This window comes from Solea senegalensis, linkage group LG6 (assembly GCF_019176455.1).
Source record: "Solea senegalensis isolate Sse05_10M linkage group LG6, IFAPA_SoseM_1, whole genome shotgun sequence".
Classification (NCBI taxonomy): domain Eukaryota; kingdom Metazoa; phylum Chordata; class Actinopteri; order Pleuronectiformes; family Soleidae; genus Solea; species Solea senegalensis.
The window spans coordinates 16,205,520-16,231,932 of record NC_058026.1 but is presented as its reverse complement, the minus strand read 5'-3'; the positions used below and the strand labels follow the sequence as shown (position 1 = coordinate 16,231,932).

At 40.9% G+C, this 26,413-nt stretch overlaps 1 protein-coding gene across 1 annotated transcript in view; it reads left to right on the top strand.

Moving 5' to 3' along the window:
- Positions 1-26,413, top strand: part of LOC122771300 (microtubule-associated tumor suppressor 1 homolog) — a 61,324-nt gene that overhangs the window by 2,562 nt on the left and 32,349 nt on the right. The window contains exons 2-7 of the mRNA XM_044028791.1: positions 6,974-8,363; positions 9,615-10,025; positions 12,388-12,610; positions 18,497-18,709; positions 19,504-19,710; positions 23,120-23,287. Of these exons, the coding sequence (XP_043884726.1) occupies positions 7,239-8,363; positions 9,615-10,025; positions 12,388-12,610; positions 18,497-18,709; positions 19,504-19,710; positions 23,120-23,287 (2,347 nt within the window). The 5' untranslated portion in view covers positions 6,974-7,238. The remainder of the gene's footprint in view (positions 1-6,973; positions 8,364-9,614; positions 10,026-12,387; positions 12,611-18,496; positions 18,710-19,503; positions 19,711-23,119; positions 23,288-26,413) is intronic.

The following is a 26,413-nucleotide window of genomic DNA, read 5'->3' as shown; positions in this document are numbered from 1 at the left end:
GCCACTGTGTTTCAGTTTCTCCCGTGTGATCTGATCTGAAATACTCTGAGAGCAACATAAGGATAACACTCTCGTCAGCTCTGGTAGCTGACGTCACACTATCCTGTCATGCAACACTTGGAACCAAAACAACGGCATGTTGGCAGGAGACCGTGCTCTTCGCATCCATATACCAGGCAATATGTCAGGCAACTGGTCTCTTTGCCTCTTATTTTATAACAAGTGAAAATGGTGGATAGCTGTCGAGCTGCAGGATACCAAATCAGTCAGGGACAAGCATTTTATTGGATCATCGAGGATCCTGAAAGACAGCAGAGATGGATCACTGCCGATTAAAGTGCACAGTGAATATGTTCTCCATGTTGGTATATCTGGTGTTGGCATTTTAGTTTCTACCGCAGTGTCTGACACAGTGTCTTTAAACCTTTTCGATGGAGGAGTAGAGGAGCCGTCGCTGGGTCCATGTGTTGATTTGGAACTTTTTGGAGACTTCTTTGAATGTAGGTTAAACATAGCTTATATTGTCTCAAGAGTAACAAAAAAGACACACTGATCTATGTATCTTTAACAGACTAGTGTGTAATTTTGAAGGGTTAAGTGAGAGAAATTTAATATACTACCTATTTACAAGTGTTTAACCACTTTAGACATCAATATAAAGCCTTGCTTTATGGAGGAGGCCTTTTTGTGCCACCATATCTCCACAGCAAGCCAAAACAACCAGTGCATGCATTTTGAGTTTTGAAAGGTGAATTTACTATGAAGGAGAATGGCACAGTCTTTGACCTTCTAAAATATTATTTATCAGATTTGACGGGTGATTTCATATCTAATCCATGTATTTCTTATGTTGCATTCAAATTAAAACAATAGCCTGGTCTAGTTACTGTTGAATAGCTGCTTTGAGGCAATGGCTGCTGAGTGAAAGGACTTTCATAGAAGGATATTGATACCGTTTTGCCGCTGTGATCAGCACTAGCGCTCCAGTGACATAACTTTTAGTTTCAGCTGCTTTATACACACGAGGGTGCTTTGTGTCAATGTCAGAATATTCAAATGTGGTGATATTCATGTTCCATTTCTTGCAGTATCAGTTTTGTGCAGTTATGTGCTTTACGTCATCTGAACGCACACACACACATACACCCTGGTGGCAGTGTCACATTTCCTGTTAGCACCTCGAGTGCAGTGTTCAAGTCACATCAGCGGAGATTGGATTGCAGCCACTCAGACAGTAACACACACGTGGAAGCGAGGGCTGTAGGCGGGAAGACCCTGATGCAGGGTGACATGAGCTGCTTATGAAGTCACACATTCTTCTCTCAGGATGACTAAGCTCTCTGTCCGTTTCCATGGCAACCACTGTTGGCGCGGTCGGGTTGTCCCGAGTGAGCGATGCAGTTCGGCTCATACACCACAGGCTGTGAGCTGAACTGTGTGTGTTGATAAGCAGAATGTGTAGTTGTTACCTCAGACAAGGAGGTTATGTTTACATGGGCATGGGTTTATCTGTGGGCCACACGGTTGCTCTAGTGGTTAGCACTCTTGCCTTTGCAGCAAGAAGACCCGGGTTCACGACTCGGTCGGAACAAGGATCTTCCTACATGGAGTTTGCATGTTCTTTCTGTGTGTGCGTGGGTTTTCTCCGAGTTCTCCGGTTTCCTCCCACAGTCCACAGGAGGGTAAAGCGGTAGAAGATGATTGAATTGATTGTTTTATCTGTTTTAATCTCTAATAATGGGCAAAACTGAACGTCTGGGATGTCTATGCAGGATCAGATTCATCTGGATCTGATCCACATGTTTGGATCTTAAATTTAACATCCCATTTAATACCCATTAACATCCCATGTGTTATGTTTTTGTCAGATGATAATGGCATTAAGCAGGTCAAGTTCTATACAGATCCAGGCAATGAAAATGTAAGAAATCCATGAGCTGGTTTCCACCTTGGTGGAGGTCTGTGCTCTGCTCTTGTTACAGTATGTGAGACTGTGCTGTGCTGACTGTTGGTGTAATGTGATGCTGTGGCAGTGCTTGTCTAGTATTTCTGTTGGAAATATTAACCAGCAGCATAGAGCCACCAACTTAATGAAATTGTGTCAGTTCAGTCTCCAACTGACAGTTTAAATCTGACATAGTTGTTGTGAGAAATCATTGGCCAACACATTACTATGTGGTGTACATCCTTAATTACCTGGAGTACAAATGAATAGAGTCTGTTTGCAAAAGCAATGGGCATTGGGGGGCCTACATCAAAATAGACCCTATGTCAACTCAAAATGAAATTAATTATCCACAGTGGGGCATGTGGATAGCACTGTTCACAGCATGTTCATCTCCTGGTTCATCTCCTGGTTTGGGCCTTTCTGTGTGGAGTTTGCATGTTCTCCCTGTGTGTGTGTGTGCTGTGTGCTCTGCTTTCCCATATGAACATGAATGGTAACTGGATTTGTGAAGTAATTGAGCTTCAGTCCAATAATTACTGTAAATGTAATAATGTGATGGGTCACACGATCAAAACATTAGCCTCGCTCTACTGTAATGCAACAATATGAAATGTTTCCATTAGGGCTGTCAAAGTTAAAGGTGACATAGAATGCTTGTATCACACATATATGTTAGTTATGGAGGTCTACTTACATATATTAACTTGTTTTCATGATTAAAAACCTCCTAATCGCTGCAAACGAGCCGATCAAAATATCTCCTCACCGACGCTCTCGTCAGCCACGCTGTTTCAGACCAAAACCACACCCCCAGAACGTGGACTGTGTTGTGATTGGCCAGCCAACGAGAGCTTTCCCACTGTCCTGTGATTGGCCAGGTACCTGGAAGTGACGTAATAGATAGGCCAGCTTTCAGATACACAGCTCCCCCTCTGGCACGGTGGATGCTCTGCATCTCAGCAGCTACAACGAGAGTAGTTCTTCTTCTTCTGCGGTTGAATGTACGCAACCGGATGTGCCCGGACTAGTGCCCGCACCAGGAGGCGCTACGGTGGTGAGAGGAGTGGTGAGGATTTCTGATGACGACATCACATTAAGGAAGTGCCGATCCGCTTCGCAGAGAAGGGAAAACAATACAACACTATTTTCTCAGCAGTGGCTGAACTGTTTGTTCTGAAACTTTAGGGTTTTCATAAACGAGGTATGACGATAATGACGCAGATACACACACACAAACGCAGCGTTAATTGGAGCTTCCAGTCTATGTGGCCTTTAACGTGTTAATTGGTGACTTTCTGGAACATTCTACCTCACAAAAAACTAAACTAATGGCCCCAAAATGAATGAAAGTTTCCCTTTTTAAACATCATGTTGCATTTTAATGGAATATGAAGCACACAATGTGCTTTTAAATTCCTTTTCACTGATGTAATAGAAATAAAATGAATATAGTGAGCAATACTTGTAGCTACCGGTGAAGAACAGTAGACTTTTAGCAGATTTTGTGGGATGTACAGTGATGTTATGCCAGAGGAAACTCATTACACTGGCATTTTGAGAATGACTAACATCATGACTGTTGTACAGTCAACTACCAGTGTCCTGCTGCACAACACTTAACTGTTGACAGATCAAAGTGCATTGACTCTCCTCTTTGGTGTTGTGCACATTAAACGTTGACTGATCTGCTGTTGCAAATCATTCACATCCTGGTACATCCTTCAAGAAGAGAAGTCATGGAAAACATGTCACTGAGAGAAAGCCCTGTTAAAACTGACTGCTGGTTGTTTTGCTTCTCATTCAGACTCTGTGTCCAGACACCAGGAGGAACATAGGAACACGACCTTCACTCAGGTTCTACTGTAAATCCCATAATGATCCACTGAAAACAATGGAGCTGCCTGTTAGTCACCTCCAACAGCCTCAAGTACAGTCAGCTGTGGCTAACCCTAACACACACATACCTAACTAACCTTGACCTAAACTTAACCTAACCATACAACATGTATTCACCTTCAAATGCAGGGACTTGATTTTTGTCCCCATAACAGATTTAGGTCCCCACAACATGAGTAATATTTGGAACAAACACACACACACACACACACTTGTAAAGCTATTCTTGATAGGACACTGCTGAGTTCCATTCATGAGGGCAGTCTGAACAAAGCATTAACTCTATATAACTCTATAACCAAACCACAATTTATATCTTAGTCCAAAACATAACCACTTCCTCAGACTTTTTTGGTCTCCATGATGATTACTGGTCCTGACAAGGTCAGTGTATGCTCGACCTCAAGTGACCATGACCTGTTAATGCTAAGGGCTAGTAGCACCTATTAATAAGTAATAAAGTAATAGTTAAAAGTAATGAGAGGTTGAATAATCATAAAAGAATAACAGAAATGGAGGTTCTGGAATTACTGGAAACAGGTTTTGCTCACGGGCATCTTTGACTCAGGTGTGACTCAAACTGTGAAAATATTGTAGTTACTTTTCATTATTGATAGATGCAGCCAGTAAAGGCTCAGGACTGGTGATAAGAACAGAAACATTATCTTTACAGAGAGTGAGAATTAGACAGGAGATCAGTGGAGTAACACAGCTGTTTAAATGATTTAACAACCTGGTGAGATAAAAATACTCTGGTCTTCAAAGGTCACTAGGGAAAGTGGTGTATATTACACAATGGAAAGTAGTGGCACACTGTGAATATTACAATATACTTTATTATATTGTTTTCTGGTGAATACGTCGGGGGAACTCTGAAGAGAAGGCGTAAAATATTACTGTTTTTCGCTATTCGCAATTATCTTGATCATAGAAATTCCCCATGATTAATTTATTGTCAGTGCTTTTTAACATGATGAGCGATATTATATGATACTGTCCCATCACTAGAGTGATGCAGGATAGACATGCATCACAAACAGATGCCAGCAATGTTGTTGTTAATTACTCAGAAGAGAGTTGATCTTTTTACAGCACATCAAATAAACATGCACAGTACCTGCACACTGACCTGCTTAGTGTGCTTCACATTAACGATGACTTTCACTCACTTATAAAAGGATTATTATGATGGTTGATGTCACCACAGTGGTTCATTACAGGTAACTGTGTCACTCAAACACAGTTTGATTCTGTTTCTGTAAAGTTATAGTTTCCTGAGTGGCTGAAGGCTTTGGTTGTGTGTGTGTGTGTGTGTGTGTGTGCGCGTGTGTGCGTGTGTGTGTGTGTGTGTACCTGAAGGCGTGTCACCCTGGGGCCACTGTTATCGGGTAATGAGATGGAGCAATGTCCTGGATCTGATCGTCTTTATATAGCTGCTCTTCTTTTCTTCCTGCCCCTGCCCCACATACACACACATACATGGACACACGCCCGCATACACGCGCACACACACACACACACACACACAGAGGTTTGCACAGCTATTCTTTTTAGGACTGCACTGACTTCTATTCATTTAAAAAGTGTTATCCCTAATCTAAACTATAAGGGTTGGGCGTAATGGGGACAAAGAATATGAATTTGACTATAAATATGGTCAAATTCTGCTATAACAAAAATAATTCAATTATGTTATAGTTATTAAGTGACTTTTTAAAAAATATAATTTGATTGATTACATGTATTTTTATTTATTTATTTATCTATATATGTATATATATATGTATATATGTATGTATGTATGTATGTATGTATGTATATAAACAATTTCACTAATTTAATAAATATCATGATGGTCAATCCAACAGCCTTTTAAACCGTATACAATATGTATACATCTATAGACTGTATGTAACTTTAATACTCAACCCTTAGCTTCTATTAAGTTTTCAGATTAATCTATTAAACTCATAATTCTATATAGCATACACACTATGCAGGCCTATTTTGATTTCTTTTTTACTATACCAGCTTCAGAATGCTAATCATTCCATGGGGGATTCTCTATTGTAGGGGCTCCTCACTCACTCACAAAATAATTGACAACCTTTGCTGGAGGTTGTTGGTCTAAGCCTCCAGGGGGCAGCGTTTCTCAACTCTTATGATCAGTGTGCAGACACAGAGAGCAGAGAGGACCCTCAGGTGGGGAAGAGATGAACATCATAGTAAAAAGCAAAAATTAAAATGCTTACTTACAATTACTTCATTGGACATCAAGGAAACTTTAAAATGAAACCAAATCCAATTAAAGATGATTTTCTTTTCACTTTCATTAGCGGTTTAGAAATCAATATTGTTTTATTTTTTCCTGTTGGAGACGAGGAATGGTGGGGTTATGAGACACAAGCCCCTCTCTGTCCTCAAATGATTTCTATAAATCACGTACCATTTGTTGCCCTATGTCAACTGAGATTGGCACAGCACCCCGCGTCCCTTTGGTGGAGGATAAAGTGGTAGATAATGGACCAGTGGACAGTTAGATATAAAATAATTAGCTATGTTTTAGCCATTATTGTTACAAACAAAAAAACTATCTGAAGTAATAGGCTTTAAGAGTTCCACGACCTCACATCTAGAACTCTGCGTAATGACTGTGGACATGTCTGGGTTAGATGTCTATTTCTGTTTTAAAATCATGAACTATATGTCATTGTATTAAACAAAGACCTTTAAAGTCTGGGAATTATCATGAACAGTGTTATTTTTTTTTCTTGACTGACCTCCTGACCAGACTAGCATCTCACTGGTTCCTGGGTCATGTGAGTTTGAGACCACTGCTATAGAGGGTCCATGAATGGGTTTGTTCTTTCACTTGCTGTGGAGTTTGTGCTGCTGTGTTCTCATATTTAGTTTGATTTTACTGTCAGCCGAGGAAGTCTGCAGTGACTTCTATAGTTTCAGTTTCAGTGCATGTCTGAAAGTGACTATTATGATGCATTTAATGTCCATTGTTTGGGATAAGGGTAATAATCCCAAACAATGTTGTTTTTGAAGGGGTTAGGGTGAGAGACTTTCACTGATTTGATGGTTACAGTTGCTGTAATGTGCTTTCTTCTTTGTGTTTTTCAGATGTTTTCAGCCACAGTCCTGAAAGTGTGGAATCTTAAAATAAGATGCAAGGACCAGACTCAGAGGCCTTAAACGGAAAGTCCCCTTAATTACACCTGTGCACTCATGACATGATGACTTTACAGCTCTTAAAGAGGAGAGAGAAAAGAAGTAATGCAGCATATTAGTGCAGTGTTGAACTGTGCAAGTGGATGGACTGCAACTCCATGACATAATAAAGACAGATCAAGCTTGAGTCATAGCTCTGTCACAACTTGGCTCAGTGATGAGTTTGTCAGAGGCCAGGGAGAGCTTCCAGGTCAGGGACAAAGGTGGATCTTACATAGGTCTCCCTCTTCACACAGCAGGAGACGTCAACGGGAATGATTTCTCAGTTTCCTCTTCTTCCCCATCCTCCTCTTCCTCCTTCTACTTGGGGGAGTCGTCTCCCGAGTCACTCCGCAGTTTGAGCAGCCTGAGCGGGGGCCAGACTGACAACCCACTGGACTACGATATGTTTGAGGTCACCCTCACAACAACAGTGCTGACCAAAAAAACAGATGTTGTCATTTCAAAATGGTTGCCAAAGGAGGACGGTGAAGCAAATGACTGTGAAGACGCCTCAGAGGGAAAGATTCAAATGGCAAAGGAGCGGTCAGAGTCCAACGACAACTCTGTGTCCATTTACCTGGACGCTAGCAGTGGTGATTACTGCCAGGATGACTGGAACGATAATGACAACCTGACTGTTGCCCAGTCACTGTCAACAAACAGCTGTAGTTGTGGCAATAATGACGACCTCAGCAGTGGAAGTGGAAGAAGACACGACTCCTCAACTCAAGATTCAGATGCAACAGAGGTCCCTGTTGATGATGATGATGATGATGATGATGATGAGGAGGAATCGGCTTTGTTTCAGTCTGTAAGCTCTGAGCTCGGTGCAGAGAGAAGCAGCTCAGCAATGATTCCATGTGGCTGTGCTGCAGCGATGGAAGGCACTGGGACTGTGATGGCAGCAGAGCTGCTGTTGGAAAGGTCTGAGGTCAGCTGTCCCCTGGATCTACCAATGGACAACAAATCAGATTCTCGTACTTCAGAGATACCGAATGAAAAGATTCAGATCTTGTCTGTCTTGTCTCAAGATTCTAAAGAGCTTGCGTCTCCTGAGGAATCAGAAAAACGTGCAGTGGCTTCAAAACCCAGCCGAACCAGCACCAGTCAGCCTGGCAGAGCTGTGAAAACCAAACCAACCACTGCTCCTCCTACTACTACTACTCAAAAGACCACAACCTCTGCAGGCATCAAACTGTCCAGCATGGAGACAAAGAGAGTTTCCAAACCAGACCTGAAAAATGTCAAGGCTAAAGTGGGGTCACGACCCACTACGACCCTTGCTAAAGCACCTAACCAGGTACTGTAGTGTCCAGTTACATAAATGTTTTGTGTTTTAACCCTGCTCTTATTATGGCTGTTGATCACATCTCCACAAAATGGAGAGATTTGAAAAGGTTACTGGCTGAATTTTAGTTTGAAACCTAGAAGGCAGTGGTTTCGTCAGACATATATGTAGACTGTTGAAATCGAGCACACAGATACACATGCACATCTTTTGATCAGTTCTATCATTTGATAGTAGGTCAACTGATGGATGTTGGAAGTCAGATAGAATGGAAAAGCTGATTAAGCATAAAAATCAGCTCATAGCCCTGTAGGCCTCACTCCAAAAAGTAAAAATGGCAATGTTGTGGTAGACCAAGACAATTTGCAATAACAACACTCATGACAACATTAAAATGATTCAATTATAAGATAAGATAATCCTTTATTAGTCCAGCAGTGGGGAAATTTACAAGGTCACAGCACCAAAGACAGTCAAGTTAAAGATAATAAATAATAAACATGCATTTCCAAGACAGTACACATAAAAAACATATTAACACTATGACTATAATAAGTTAAAAAACAATGTACATTATAGACAGTTTCCAGAATATATACAGTATGGGCTTTATATTTACAGTATAAACACTCCACTCTCATGGCCTAATCCACTATATCCACAAGGTGGCAGCAGCGAGGGTTTGTTGCAGCTGGTATTGAATGTTCTGATGGTCAGTGAACGCACCTCGTAGCTTACTTGAACTAGCTCTCGTGGCTAAAGCTTGTCTTTGTTTGTCGCATTGGTGTGAATAGTTGCACTTAAAGTTAGTTTAATTAGTTTAGTTATTGTTCATCAGGAGAAAAATCACATTCTTGCACATATTTTCAAGCAAGTAACCCACACTTTGAGCGGCGTGCAGTGCAGTGATCTGTATATCCACATGAGGGACAGAGGCAGTGCAGCCATCAGAGCTGATTAACGGCTGAAACAATTAGCCTATTACCCGAGTTGCAAGAAACTTTCAGTTTAAAGTTTCACCTTAGTTGTGTCTAAGTAGTACTACTTTTTGAAATCAGAATCAGAATACTTTATTAATCCCCGGGGGGAATTTGTTTGAAACGAAACAAAGCAGCACAGAGAAAATCAGCTTCCTGTTTACACTGGTAAGCACACGCCCGTTTTTAAAATGAATGTCTCTGTATGGACGTAGTCCATTCTCACGTGTACCAGCCAGGTGCTGTTTATATGATTTCTTCCTAACAGTTGAATTTTCTTTTCCAGCAGATCAAATCTGCTCCAGCCACTGGAAAGAAAGTTGTTTCTAGGAAGGAAGAAGTTCAGACTGGGGATGGGGTTAAAAGTCAAAGGTCATCTACTGATCCATCTAAAGTGGCCGTGGTGCAGAAACCCATCAGAGGGAGGATGAGTAACCTCAAAACAACAGCCACTGACTGTATTGTGCCAGAGAAGGAGAGTGCAGCTGTCAGTCCCCCGGGGTGTGAAGTGTTTGAGGAAGGTCTTGTGGACACTTCCAGGAAAGCTGCCCAGGAAGTGCCTGACAAACACTGTACAGCTGAGAGTGTGGAGATCCACACAGGTGTAGATGCTGGTGTGAAGGACCCAGTGGAAGGAACAGTAGAGGTTGTAATGTCAGAGGTCGCCTCTGTGGAAAAACCAAGGAGTCACAACAGGGTGAGAACTGTTTGCATATTCAAGTGTATTCTCTCCTTCATTTCTGTGGTCTGTGTCCTGAGTCCTGAGAGTTGCATAATCCTTCCAGTCACATGTTCATGTTTACAGCATTAGTATAGTCTGGTGTGGGGCTGTTGCTTTTTATTCAAAATTCTGATTTCCATTTGAACTTGGTGGGAAATGTTATTACAGTAATGCAAACTTGAATTCCAGTTCAAAATATATACTGCCTAGAAGCACGATGGACCTTCTTAAGTAATAGACTGCCTTTACCATTAACTCCTCACAAAGTCCATAGAGGTAATCGTTGATTTTACATCTCAGCCCACAGGAGTTGTTGATCCACTGCTGCCTCCATCAGTGAGTTCACATGTGTTTTGTGACTTTGTTGTTTGAAATCCTTGGTTCAGATTTACCTCAGTGACACAAACTGACCACACGAGGCAACAGTAGACCAGCAGCTCCTGTTCTGTAATTGAACATTTACTAAATAACAGACTGTCATTTATCAATATCCAGTCATTTTTAATGATCTGATGTCAAGTTGAGTTGTTGTGGTTTAGTGTCGTTCCTTCCTCCGTTGTACAAAGTTGAAATGTACAGTGTGTTTTAAATAAGGGCGCGGTGCACGTACATATTGTGTGCCGTCTCTGGTATGTGGGTTTTTAAAGATGCAGGAGCCAGTGACGGGTTTGAAACCTGCCCCAGTGTTTTCCCTCCCTCATAGGCAGCCTGAGGGTTTGTCTCACAGCACAGGGTGTGTTTTCAAACAGGTCTCACACACACACACACGTGATTATTGTGCAGTAGTGTACTTCAAGGTTGCTTCAGGAGATTAGGGAGCTGTTTGTTCCAGTTATTGTGAAGTCAATTATGAAAGGCTCCGCCCCTTTTATTGACATGAGTGTTTATCATTCAACTAATTTTCTACAGTGTAGACAGTTGTCGCCAGTGTTGGAATGGTGACCTTTCCATCAGAAGGACATGTAACTGCAGCTGCTTGTAACTCTTTAACGCCAATTTAAGCAGACGTATGTGGGGGTTTTAAACCCAGGTAAACCTGTCATATTGTCCTGCACTGACTTATATTCAATATCACAAATGCACTGTGAGCAATCCTGTGCAATACACAAGAAAAGAAAGTACCAGGCAGCACAAAAAAACAAACCGGATTAAGCAACATATATTTTAAATCAGTTGTAAGGACAATACTGTTTTCCAACTGTAGGGGGACCCCCTTCCTCTTTATATCGTCTCACCGTACTAAGTTAGTAAGAGTTGGGTCCAACTTTGCAGCCACTTCAAGCGTCAGCATGTGAATGACAAGACACTTAACCCCACGTTGCTCCTGACGGCGGTGCTGACAGTGTGTGAATGAGTCTGAAAGATATGACAGATGTGGTTCACTGTATGAATGTGTGAGGAAATGGGTGAACATGAAGTGTCATGTAAAGCAGCCCTGAGCCTTCAGCCTTTTCTTCACCGCTTTAAATGAATGAATGAAAAGATTATTAGTCAGACAAACTGAAAGACAAAGCATTAACACATATACATTATGTATATGTGGCAATAATAATCAATAACATAAAGGCAAAACCCCCCAGATCTAAACTAAACTAGAAACCTGTCCTTAATTTCAGTAATAATCTTTTTAAAGTGTTCTGCTTTAGTTACCATATTCATACAAACAAAAAAAGAATCATTTATCTTTAAATGTGTGTGTTTTAGTTTGGTTTAGTTAGTTTATCTAGAATTGGTTTGATGTAAAATTCCTGTGACTCTTTCTTTTTGAAGGATAAAGATTAGTTTTGTGTTTGTCTTGTAAGTATATCCCCATATTTCCACAGAGTCACTTCTACTTTCTCCTCTGCCTGCTCTGTTAGCACTAATGGCTGAGCAATGATTTGACTCCCTCCTCTGAAAAGCCTGAGACAGATGCCAGAGCTTCATCCACAAACTCACTCCATGTGTGCTGGTGTTTATAGAGGAGGTGGGGGTGGGTGAAGACGGAGAGACAGAAAAAAATTGGCTAGGTCAGAGCTGGGATTCTCTGGGGCAATGTAGAACACAATAGCAACTTTTCAGTTTTTTTTTTTTTTAAACCTCTCAAGTGGTTGCAGCACACTCCCAATTTTTCCTCCTCCCTCTCTTTCCTTCTCTCTCTTTTTTCCTCCCCCTCTGTCTTGCCACACACTCTTACACTCACTCCTCCTCTCTGCTCCCTCATTGCCTTCCTCCCTTCGCTCCGTTCACATTTCTGACTCTGAGCGGGGGAATGGCAAACACCATGGTCTCAGTGCGCAGCTCTGAGCTGGGGCCCCTTGCCTGGGACGCCGTCACTAAACGTCAGCTCTTCCTACAGAAAGTCTCCTCCAAGCTGGGGTCAAGTGCCAGGCAGCAGGGGAAAAGCCCCAGAGTGGACAAGGCCTGTGGAGCAGCTGCACCTCCAGGCTCAGGGGCTGGACCTCCAGGACAGGGGAGCCCCGGACTTAGGGAAACCCAGAATGAAAGCTCCATGTTGGGAGACGTTGGACAGAGTGCTGGGGCAGGATCTCCAACAAGAATGAGGCAGACCCAGAGCCAGAGTGAGTTAGCATGTCTTCTGACTGTCACCCATTCTTGTAAACATACAACAGCATGCTGCACATGGACTGTATGTCTGCTTGCTGTGTGTGAGTGAGTGAGAGAGTGAGTGCATGTGTGTGTGTGTGATGAAACACTCTGCTTTGTCTCTGCAGAAGACTCAGGAAATGAGAGGCCTGACACTGCAGAGCTACAAGTTAAAATGCCTTCCACATACCCACTACACCACACACACACACGCACGCACACACACACACTGTACAGTGCTGACTGTGTGTACACTTTCAGAATTTCAGATGTTAGGAACATTAAGTTAACTTTTTATTGTCATCCACTTGTAGTTTCTTCCCCTTTTCATCACCTGGTTGTGTTGCTTTGTGTGTGTGTGTGTGTGTGTGTGTGTGTGTATGACAGTACACACAGTGAATGCCCCTGTGATTTGACACAACTTAAACATAATGTCTCCTGTTTGGTGTCCACTCCAGTGTCCTTTAATACCACTTATCTGTGTGCATGTGTCTGTGTACATGACCCATAATGACCTATTAAACCTTTCATACTTTTATATATTTGTGGCCCATTTAACAAGTCCACATGGTTGCTTGATTGCTCTAAGATAGAATCAGGTTTAGGTTTAGAGTTAAAATTTCAGTTATGTTATTGTTTCAGGTGAAGACAGCATGACTGACAGATACAGACATTAGTCCAAACCACACATTCATTCATTCATTCATTTATTCAAACCTTTAATTTACCGGGAGGTGACGTTGAGATTAAAGTCTCTTTTACAAAGTGAGACCTCGTCAAACAATCACAATAACAAACAGCGTCATAAACATTCAAACAATGATACAACATCAGCAAAGTATGAAGCAGCAACAATAAGTTATCATTTGTCAGTAACTATACTTTCTTTATTCTTTGTTTAAAATCATTCAGAGGGATACATTTGACTTTAATTTGAAGAGCATCACAGTACCAGGGGCCATGGAATGAAAGATAAACTTTGATAGTTTCTGACAGAAGACACAGTATAAATCTGTGTTTCCCAAAGTCTGGGTTGGGGTCCCCAGATGGATCACTGGATGTATATTAATAACAATTAGGTTTTAACTAATTACATCTTGTTTAACAATTCCAAATTATATTACTGACAATATACTGAAAAATACTGTAAAAGTTGGGAGCCCATGTGAATACTTTGGCAAACACTGGTTTAATGTGAAGCTGGTTTTGAGGTCTGCATTGCAACCGTCAACTCAAGTAAGTAGGAAGCTTACCTAAGATAACTTTGTAAGTTAAAATTTACAAATAGTTAATATGCTACATTGAACAGTTTTCATGCGGTGTAATAGTTTCACTTTTATGCTGGTGAGTAACCTGTCATTAAGGTTTAGGTTCAAGTGCCAGTACTGCATATGCGTCTGTCGACATTACTAAATCATTTACCATTAAATTATGAAAAGCCTCAGAAAATAAAAGATACCAGAAGATAAAATAGTTACTCTTTATTAAATTACTATATTTATTTTGCCAACATAGACACGAGAAACACTAGACTCTCCCTAAGAAATTATAATAATGAATTGGATAACCAGAGTAATAGCATCTCGTGAGAAGTGTTGGTATGCAAATAAAAGGGCTGGTACTCAAAATAGTACAATTAAGAAGTGCCTGTTCTGTGTACTGGACAGTACCGGCCCACTTCAAGCACTGGTTTAGGCAGAAAAAGCATCTGGTCAGAGCCAGAAAAAGATCATGGTTTTTCTTCTTAGCGTCATAACATCCTCTCCATAAAAACACACTGGAATCTCATTATAACACTGCAACAAAAACCTTTCCGACATTTGGTCCCAAACTGTGGTCTGCTGCTATGTGGACATCTCTCCTCCTTTCTGCCTCAAACACAAATGTCACATTCAAGGGCTTTGCGCATCAGCAGCAAAGCAGAGGAGCGGCACAAACCTGTGACGCACCCTCACCTTTCACGTCACGCCACACGTGATCGAGTGAATACACGGGGATTAGAAAAACATTTGCATCGTGAGAAGAAACAGGTGGAGTGCGTGTCTGGAGATGATGAGGTGGTGCGCAGGCATTTCACTGACGAAAAGAACAAAAAAAAAAAACCTCAGTAAAGCCAACACCAAAGACTAGAGGAGAGTAAATGTTCAGCAGGGATATTTTTATGACGTTTGAAGATTTGACAAAGGTCCTGCTTGTGAATTTGCTTATTTGATTATTTTCAGTCACATAGTCAATAACACTCATTTTGTGGAGCATCCCATTTGAAAATACAGATCCTGGACTGAAGGACTAATGCAGATCAATATGGTTTTTCTGCATTTTAGAAAACAGATTCATTCCAAAACAGCATAAGAGCCAAATTGGAATATAAACAAAAGCATCAATTAGAAAGTAGGCTAACAATATTACAAAAACAACTCTCTTTCATACATTTACAAAATGGGGGGTTGCATCAGAAAGGGCATTCCACATAAAAATCGGCCAAATCAAATGTGCGGATCACCTGCTGTGGCCACCCTTAGAGAGGGAGCAGTAAAAAGATCAAAACAATAACAACTCTGTCTTTCTCTACTTTTGGACTGGAGCTAAACTTCTTATAATAGTCTTGCCTTGTCCCTTTTCCGTTGATGATACTGTGCTCACTGTGTTTTTCCCTGTGTGTGCCGTTCCATTTACAACTTTTTGTGTCAACTTCCTATGACAGTAACCCTCCGGTTAAACAGGAAATACAACTTTGACAACAATTAAACAAAATAAGAGCACAAAGCAACTCAGGCCTGAACAGTTTGGAAATAAAGTCAGACAGTCAAGGTTGAGATGGTTTGATCACATGCAGAGGAGGGACAGTGATTATATTGGACAAAGAATGTTGAAGATGGAGCTGCCGGGCTACAGACCACAGAGAAGGTTCATGGATGTTGTAGGAGGACACGACCACAGTTAGTGTAACAGGAGAGGACACGAGAGAGGACAAGAAGGAGGCAAATGATGCACTGTGGCAACCTAGAAAAGGAGAAACTGAAAGAAAAAGCACAACGTTTGATTATAAAATATTATTGCAAATAAATTGCACAAAAGAAGTATCTGGCATGCAAAGGCCTTCAGATGTTTGATTCTGAGGACCTCTGAAACTTTGATATACACCATGCGTGATCATACAAATGTAACTTTCCTTGTGGTTTGCAGAAAAGAACAAGGGTGAGAGACTACAGGAAATGAATTATAGCAGTGACTGGTCCCCACGACTGTGCAAAGTCAATGGTGTGTATGTGTGTGTAAAACCAGATCTTGCTCCTTGTAAAAAGTCACATTCTGATGGACAAAACGCTGTTTGTCCTCTTTGCTGATACACACAAAAAATGGACGCCCCCATGACCGCACACTGAGATCACGATCAATGAAGTCCTTTGAGAGTGTTTCTGCAGTGGGTCACTGACTTGATTACTCCATTACAGATCTTTGCTGTTACAGGACTCACTATTGTGTCCCTGTGTCTGGTGGTTTCCGTTGTTGAATCTGATTGATAAAAGAAGATAAGAGAAACTGTCAAACAGACCGTTCCACGTCTTATTAACACTCAGTTTATGGTCAGGTCATAGATTGTCTCCTTTGGGTCGCTCTCTTTTCCAAGTTACGCCTACAGCTGCACGTGTCGTCACTGGACATGTTAATGCAGACTGCAGCATATGGTTGTCTTTGCTGTTTGCTGTGCTGATTTATGTGTTGACTCGAGAGTTAAAATCTGGATTTGGTTATGTTACTCAACCATTTGTGGCTCATGCGATGCGAGGCCCAGCACCCACTACGCTGCACATGACATCACTATAGATGTCAGACAGCTGCTCTACTCAGAGCTGCTGTAAAATTTACAGAGAGGGATTCAGGTCAGAATAATATCTGTTGCTGTCAAGACTGCACTAAATTTGACATTCATGACCAAGACCAAGACTTGACTAAGACCATAGCGTAACAATACCAAGACTTGACCAAGACCAGAGTGTAACAAGACCAAGACTTGACCAAGACCAGAGCTAAGACCAAGACTTGACCAAGACAGAGCGTAACAAGACCAAACTTAGACAAGACCAAGACTTGACCAAGACCAGAGTAACAAGACCAAGACTTGACCAAGACCAGAGCGTAACAAGACCACGACTTGACCAAGACCAGAGCGTAACAAGACCAAGACTTGACCAAGACATGAGGAAGACCAGAATATACTGAGACCAAGTCATGCCCAAGACCTAGAGAGACCTAGACATGATCAAATCCCGAGCATACCAAGACCAAACTAGAATATCCTGAGACGAAGTCATGAGGAAGACCAGTGTATACGAAACAAAGTCATGACCAAGACCAGAGCATAACAAGACTTAGACTTGACCAAAACCAGAATATACCAAGATTAACCTATGCCCAAGACCAGAGCGTACCAAGACTTAGACTTGACTGAGACCAGAGTATACTGAGACCAAGTCATCATAATAATAGTTGCTCAGCAAACTCTGAACTGAAAAATGTAGTGCAGTATTTTCAATATATACTTTTGCAAATGGATTTGCTGGTCTCCATGGTAACCACACACCATCCTCCAGTAACCCTTTTCTTGGTTTTGATAAAGTATGGATTAAATTAAGTTATTGATATAACTGAGGAGGAAACACAGAGGACAACAGGAGGTGAACAACAGGAATATAACGGCTGAATATGAAATGTCACATGGTCATTTTTTTTTTTGCCTTTATTTCTGTTACAGTAGTAAATGAAGGTCTGACATAAATACTGAACATTTTGGTCAGTTTTTCCAGGCTTCCAGGCAGCCATTATTTCCCCCACATGCCTGTGCACTGAGACAGTCACCTCTCACACATCACAGGAAGCATTTACAGCGTTTCTGCCGTTACCTACTGTAGTATTCATTCATCACGTCTTGTTAGTGCTTTCATGTGCTTGTAGGTGGCTCAGAGAACCACACTGGAACTACTTAGAGTTGTTCGCTGAAACGTTTATTTCCTTTTTACAAGCTGTGCTGTTGTAAAATAATCATCAGAAGCATAAACATAAACATAATCCAGTCCATGATGTGGAAGAAAAGATGTGAGTCTGTTAGTTGTCCAGCTTCTGATTGTTTGGATGAAGATGTTAGTTTACAGTTCAGTTTTTGGCGTATGGTTAGAAGGATTTTAACTGAAACATCCAGACTGGTGTAACTGTGTGAGGACAGTACATGTGTGTTTGTGTGTCACTGGTGAACACGAGGCAACCCCACACACACACACCACATAACCAGAATGAAGCCAGATGTTTCCCGCTGGTCTCAGTCACAGTACAGGTTTTACTATTCATCTAACTTCACCACTGGGGGCACTGTGCGTGTGTGTTCCAGGTATTCCTCATGTTGTGGGGACCTAAATCTGTTTACACAGTGACATTATGAGGACTTGTCTTACGGGGACAAAAAGCACCCATGTTTTTTTCGGACTTCTTTGTGGACCGCCTTGAATACGTTGGTGACGTCACTCCTGGCTCAGACTTCAGATGTAACCACTTAAAATGGCTGCTTCAAGTAAATGATGTCTTAAGAACACATCTTAACAAAATATGTTCTTATTCACATTTTAAATAAAAGTCTGTCAAATACTGAACGAGAGATGCTTCGGCAGCTTGACTATGTCTATTCTGTATAGACCAGTGACGGCATGATGATAAAAAATGTTTGAAGCTTCTGTTTCCATCGAGATTAGATTACACTAGATTTACTAGAATAGGATATAAAATATGTTGTAGGCCTAATCAGTTTGTTTTATACATTTGTCCCTTATACAAACAACTTTCAACAACCCTCTCTCTCTCTCTCTTAGGTATTCCCAAACCTCGCACCACCACAGAGCGAGCTGCCCCGGGTCTCACATCCTCCATCTTCAAACCAGTCCCAGCCAATCAGCAGTCAGCAGCGGTGTCTGCCGGACGACCTGCTGCCCCCACGGCGTCAAAACTTCCTGTTAAGGGATTATCTGCAACCCTGAGTGTTCCATTAGTGGGACGCACTGACAACAATGGAGCCACCAGCAAAGGTGTGATTTTTGGTGTGGTTTCCCTCTGACTGCTGATTTCACTTTCCTCTCTTTTCCTGTAGCTGGTGCAGAATATGTGTCTGTCCTGGAGACAATCCATTGTACATGTGGCCCACATCCAAGTCATTTTTGTAGTCTGGAGTTCTGAATTGCTGCACTGTGTGAAAAACATCCAAAACTACGATGTGACAATGCATTTTTTTCACATATCTTTATTGCACAGGACAAACTTGAAGTTGAAGCTTCTGTTTAAATCTCAGAGATTGTTTTTTGGCTGCCGGCTCTCTACTGTCTCTCTCCTGCCACATTAGTGTTGTTAAAAATAGTCTCTCATCTCAGACATGGAGACAGAGCTTAAAACTGCGCTTCACTTTCTTCAGGGAATCGTTTCAATCTTTCATTTGGACTTTTTGGTGGCCGAAGTTTAACGTCACAGTTGTACTCGCAAAACTTTTTTTGGGCCGCTTGAACAATAAATTCCTTTTAAAATAACATGTCGGTGTTATACAAGTCTGGAAAAAATAAGTTTGACTCAAACTGGTCAGTGGAGACAAACAACCAGCGGGCAGTAATTCTAGTTCACAAATAGTTTTGCATATTATTTCCACATTTTCTTTTTTTGGATTTTTCTTTTCTGTTCTGTGAAATTTAGGAGGCTTGATGGTGTAAAAATGTGTGCACACTTAGATGCTGATCCTTGCTCTCTTTTAGCTCTTTATGTATATTTATTTATAAAGCATTTGCACTAAAATCTTAAAATGTTTTTGTTATATCCGTGTTTAATTTTCCATCAGCTTCTGCAGCTCCAGCAGGGATCAGACCAGAGGAGCGAGCCAGCAGAGGCATGTGTCCTGTGGGCAGCCAGAATGCGACAAATCCACCCGGATCCAGCACCACAGCTGCCGCCAGTGAGGCTGTTATCAGTACTAACAGTGCTGCTCCAAAGGCACCTTTGATGAGGACCAGAGCTCTGTCTCTGCAGGCCAGGACCACTGCTACAGGTCAGAGGTTATGTGGGTGGACTGTACAAATGTCTTCTATGCCACACCCACTAGCTTTGTTAGTTATAACAACCGTCCATTTTTATTATGATGCAACCAGAAATTGCAGGACATGTGGACACTAAAGCTGTATACAGATCATACTGAAAATAAGTATTTATTTTTTTATCTTATTAATTTTTCATATTATGCAAGATAAACCTTTTTACACCTTTATTTAACCCGGTAAGTTCTCTTTAAGTTCTCAAACAACAACAAGGCAAATGTCAAAGACAATGAGAACTGTAAATTTCACTGCTGTAGAACAGGATGAATTTGTACCGAAAACTGGAGCTGTGTCTCTGATTTGAGAGTTTTGGGTTTTAAAAAGTCTTAAAGGCGACATAGACCGGAAGCTCCAATTAACGCCGTGCGTGTGTGTGTATCTGCGTCATTACCTCGTTTATGAAACCCTAAAGTTTCAGAACAAACACTTCAGCCACTGCTGAGAAAATAGTGTTGTATTGTTTTCCTGGGCTCTGCGAAGCGGATCGGCACTTCCTTAATGTGATGTCGTCATCAGAAATCCTCACCACTCCTCTCATCACCGTAGCGCCTCCTGGTGCGGGCACTAGTCCGGGCACATCCGGTTGCGTACATTCAACCGCAGAAGAAGAAGAACTACTCTCGTTGTAGCTGCTGAGATGCAGAGTATCCACCGTGCCAGAGGGGGAGCTGTGTATCTGAGAGCTGGCCTATCTATTACGTCACTTCCAGGTACCTGGCCAATCACAGCACAATGGGAAAACTCTCGTAGGCTGGCCAATCACAACACAGTCCACGTTATGGGGGTGTGATTTTGGTCTAAAACGGCTGACGAGAGCGTCAGTGAGGAGATATTTTGATCGGCTCGTTTGCAGTGATTGGGAGGTTTTTAATCATGAAAACAAGTTAATATATGGAAGTAGACCTCCATAACTAACATATATGTGTGATACAAGCATTCGATGTCACCTTTAAGTGACCTAAACAACATGCAATATGAACATTGTGTTTGCCTTAGTACCAAGAATGTATATGGAGAAAAGTATTGGGACGCCTGACCATTATATCTCCATACATACCTTTTGCAGCTATAACAGCTCCCTCACTTCTTGGAAGGTGTTTCTATAGGAATTAGTGTAGTCATTCTGTAGAGCAAGCATTCACAATCTCTGTTCCAGCTCATCACAAAGGTCAGGGCTCTGTGCGGGTCAGTCAAGTTCTTCCACAAACCATCTTTATCGTTCTCGCTTTGGGACACAGTCATGATGGAATAGAAAATCAAAATAATGTTAATAATACATTTTAATGCTCAAGCATGTCTTGAATAAAGTGGCACAGTAAACCTTTTTAACAGAGACACCTATGAATAAATACAAGTGTTCCTAATGACATTAATTATGTTTACACTCCAGTCCTGCTATTTTTGAACTGGAAGATACTTGACGCCACTTTTTCTCTGATATTTGCCTATATTATCTAGTTATATTGTTATAAAGAGATTCAGATATAATTATATATGGTCATCAAAGCGTTGTTACAGCAACAAATCCAATCCTGATTCAAAAACCACCTTCAGACATGGGAGACTCACTCCTACTGAAAATATGTGACACGAGGAAAAACTTGTTTTAATCACCTAATAAAACCTACTTCTACACCGTTAAGTCATTCTCATTAAGTCTTAATGATATGTTTGACACTTCATCTCACACACAGCCTTACTCCCAAATGGAAACTGAAGCTTGTGTCCTTCTGTAAACTATCTCATTAACATTATGTCTGATGTGAGGATGTACAGAAAATATCAGTGTACTTTTCTAAACATGATGAGCTACTTTTCCTTTCGATGAACAGATTTTGCTTTCTTAACAAGTTGTGAAAACAACTGAAAATTGCCCATCCTTATCCGCATATAACATATGAGGATATGTTGTGCTCGGTGTGGATGATTGAATGTATGAATGAAATGAAATAATGAATTAACACACAATTATACCAGCTGTTACTCGGGACAACCACACTGAATCATATGGAGCTGTGGTTTTACCTGCAGCTTTTCATTGTGTAGCCACTTGTAGATTAATGAACGATCTTCTGTAGTTTTATTTTCAGACAAACAGACACAGGGACATTTTGGTGGTTTCTTCATATTTAAGTCTTTAAACCACACTATTCTGCTATTACTCAGAGGAGGGAAAAGCTTGTATGGCACTTTGTATCCACACATTGTTATTTGTATGTTCGTATCAGATTAAAATGTTCTATTAAAGCCTTTTTCGCTTAAACCATCTGCTGTTACTCTAGTCTAAGTCTCTCACATAAATAATGGTGGAAATCTACTCAATCCCAGTCATACTTTTCGTGTATATTTTACCACACATTTCTACATGCTCGTACATGGCCGAGGTCTCATTCATACCACGCTCTGAACTCAAGCTTTCTTTTTTATACTGTATTTACTTTTGATTTCTCCACAGCAGCTGTTAAGCAACAGAGAAACAGACTGCTTAGTTGTGCAGTGTGTCCGGTCTGGGTCGGAGGCTGATTAAATACATGTTGAGCAGGGAACAGTGAGAACAGAGTGAGTGAGTGAGTATAACAGAGAAGCAGTGGCTCCAGTTGAGGTGCAGGCTGTGAAACATGGCAGTTTAAGTAACAAGAGAGGGGCTCTGAAAGATAGCAGATTAAAAGAAACAATCACTTCCTTCTCCTAATCTGACCTCTCTAACTCCAAATCCTTTGAAAGCCAGCAGCTCTCAGCAGAGAGCGGACACCTTTTAGTTTAACCAGCAGGAAGTTCAACGGCAGGAAAAAGAAAGCTTTCTATTAGGGCAACATATCAATATTAGATCTATATTGTGACGTGAGACAAGATTTTTGGATATCGTGATGTCATGATAAAGTATATTTTCCTGGTTTAAAGGCTGTTTTTATATGTATGTATATATGTATGTATGTATGTATGGAGATGTATAATATAATTTTAATGATTCCAATATGTGTGTGTATATTTTTATATATATGTATATATATATTTATATATATATGTATATATATATATTGGAATCATTAAAATTATATTTAAAAAAGCCACTAAATAACAGCTTAATTTTAAGCCTAATTATTTTTGTTATATTAGAATTTGACCATATTTATTGTCAATTTATAAATATTCTTCAGTGTATATTAAGATCCTGTAATACAGACCATAAACAGTAGATTATATTTTCACTCTCCTTTGAGAAGCACAAACTGTTCACGAGTCCAGAGAAACAACCTGTGTGTAGCTTTATATCCAGAGAATATTTGTAGTGCTTGGATTTACATTTGTTCCCATAGCTCCTGTTTTCACTGGGCTTAGACTTGTTGTGTGTGCTGCCCACAGGTCTGAAGGCGCCAACAGCCTCGAATCACAACACAAGTAAGATCACAGCAGTCAATCAGACAGCGGTGAAGGCCGCTCCCTCTGCTCATCAGGCCTCCAACAAGCAGACCTCCCAGTATCCCTTGCAAAGAAGTGGCTCGGCGAGGCTCAGTCGACTGAACAGCACAGGTAAGCGTGAGGGTTTGAGTGGTGTTGTGTGTCCTTTGTAGCTGTTTTTAAATGCCATTTCCTGGCATGATGAGTGAGAGTGTGTGCACATCATTCCAGGTCAGTAGCTATACACTGGCATATGTCCAGTAATCTGTGTGTGTGTTGATGTTTGTGGGTGTTGACATGCAAACACTCTGCTTTGTGCCAAACCAGGACGATGTGAGTGAATTATACATGTCACCATTAAAATTCACCCTGCTGTTTTAGAACTTTGCAGGTCTGGTTTGCAGGTCTGCTTTTTCGCCGTTTTCTCTACAGTTTGGGAGTACATATTTTAACGAAACCACCTTAAACATCCAAACATGTGCATTTGTTTTCAACAAAGCTGGCAAACACAAGATGTGGAGCCATGTCGGTCAGCATCCGCTTTTTATGCTTCTTTGTTTTCAATTCTTGCCATTTGAAAAAAGCAAGTGTGACGTTTACTTGTGAGTGTGTGGTCCCTCACTCAGGCAGTCATTTCCTCTTCCTCGCTTCCTCCGACAATTGTTTTGTGGGCTTCTGTTTATGATGAACATCTGAATGAAACTATTATTGTCTTGATCTTATAGCTGGTACATGCGAGTCCCGAGACCTCGCAGGATCTTCTGATTCTGGGTCGGTGGCCCTGATCTTGCAAGGCTGGTTTCCCACTAACAGGCAGTAGGGGGCAGTGGACACAGCCACTAACCTCCCGGCAGCAAGACATTTAATCATCACAATGACACCAAAGCTGTTAAATTAGGGTAAAAATCCCTCAAAACACAGCTTTCTGCCTAACAAGATTATCAGGGACAAATATTTTCTGGCTTTATTCCCAAAGAAAGCAAAGTTACAGACACTAAGAGATGAGACCAGGGTTAATGTTTGTCTGGAGACTATTGAAGGATCTTTCAGAAATGCTGTGCCCTTTTCATAAATATGCTACAGAAGGTGTAGTTTTTTATTTATACGTCATATTCATGACATGTTAACGTGCAAAGTTTTACGAATACTCTTGAGTTCAGGGTGTCCTTTACACGATGTGTAAATCTCAATTATGAGTTCACAAGTTTCACTTGAATGCAGAAATAGACAGTGTTTTATATTCTGGAGAAATGCTGTGAAAAGCAGAAATCACTGAGTTCACTCCTTGAGTAGTTTGACTCAGGGTCTGCTGAGATCAGACATAGGTGATGAGAAAAAGATTTACATGCTGCAGTTTTTATATGTGGAGCACAGCTTCATTTGTGACATGAGATCATCCCATTAACCCTCAAGCACACACACACACAGACACACAAAGCTCATACCCCTGCAAGCTTGAGCAAACATAATAATCATTCCTGTGCTGTCTGTCTGTAATTATGCTAATGCTTCTCTCTCTCTCAGTCACACACACACTCAAATAAACAAACACATCTCGCGCAGCTGTTCTTCTTAGGCATTAACGTCTATTAATTTGGAAAGTCTCAACAACAACCGAAGCCATGACCTGCTAATGATTAACTCACAAAATTTAAATCTTAGTCCTAAACTAACGTTCCTCAAAAAAGGAGGTTCTGCCTCATTAGGACCAGGTTTTGGTCTCTATGATGACTTCTGGCCCTGACAAGATTAGTGTTTATGTTTACTACACACACACACATTCTTGTACAGCATTTTTGGTGAGGACATTTATAGACATAAAACATCCCCTTACTCTAAGCCTTTACCCTCAAAAAGCCCTTTTATGGGTGACAATTTGAGGGCAATGGTATATGCATACAAGCACACACACACACACACACACACACACACACACACAATGATTACGATGTCATCACTGAATGTAACTCTTTCCATCCCACTTTGTCGTGCATGTGCTGTAAAGTAATTTGTGTGTATGTGTAAATTATTAGTACCTATCACAAAGTAGCACTGCAGTACAGACACATGCCACACCTACCAGCTTCATCCATTCTAATACTACTGCAGCTACTGAGCATAGACAGACGCCAACAGCAGTTGTTTGACTCATTTTTAAGCCCAGTTGTTTATTGCATGTGTTTTGCTGCATTTATTGGCATAATTTTTTGTCTTAGATTTTTTTCTTTTTCCTTGCAAAGTGGGACAGTTGTTGCTGATGCTGAAGTAGCAATGGTTCTTCCAGAGGGACACGTAAGCAGAGGAGTTGAAGATTCTCTTACTTGTCAGAATCAGAGTAATAAAACAAGATTAGCAACAACTAAAATATCTAAAATGTAAAATAAACATGACAAGAAATATGTACAAACTATCCAATCTTGTACAAAAAAAGACTCATTTAGTAAATGTATTGGTTTGCCAACAACGTCTTTAGTCGGAGACAAAACCCTGCATTTGTTCGCTGCCTTAAGCTAACAATAGTCTTTAATCTTTAATCACCAACTTGTTATGAAGACTCTTTTGAGACACATGTGCATGAGATTGAAATGTCAAAAATGCATTTTCCCTTTTCATACTGCTATTGATTATTGTGCATCATTTAAATATTGAGAATTATTATCTGCTATACATATGCTTACATATGCTAATAGCTACAACAGCAGTGTCTTTTTATTTTTCAGTTAATTATCAATTGTAGGAAGATAATCTCTTTGACTCAGTTCACATTTTTTCAGAATAAAAGCTCTGAATTCTGGATCAAATGTCAATTTTGTGAAGAAGAGCAAAACATTTCAAGAAAAAAAGTCTGATGCTTGAAATCATCTGCCGGGCCAGATTCTGTTGCTGATGGGCCAGTTTTGACCACTGCTCTAAATTCTATGACAAATAAATAGAACTGAATAATAGGCAGGCAGTCATTAGCTGTTTTCCCCCCTTGGTCTTTGGCAGCGCTGCACACGTTATGTGTGAACAGTGGTTTCTTTCACTGAGTGTAAAAATGCACCTGCTACTGACAGATGTGTGTGTGTGTGTGTGTGAGAGAGAGAGAGAGAGAGCAAGGCTCCTCCCACCCTATTCTCTGGTGTATTTCTTCATCATTGTAGTCCTTTCATCACATCCGTCCTTCACATGAATCACCTCTGACGCTCTCTTTCATTTGAATGGCGCCCAAACACAAATGAGAGACAAAGCAAAATAGAGAAATAGAGAAAGTGAGCG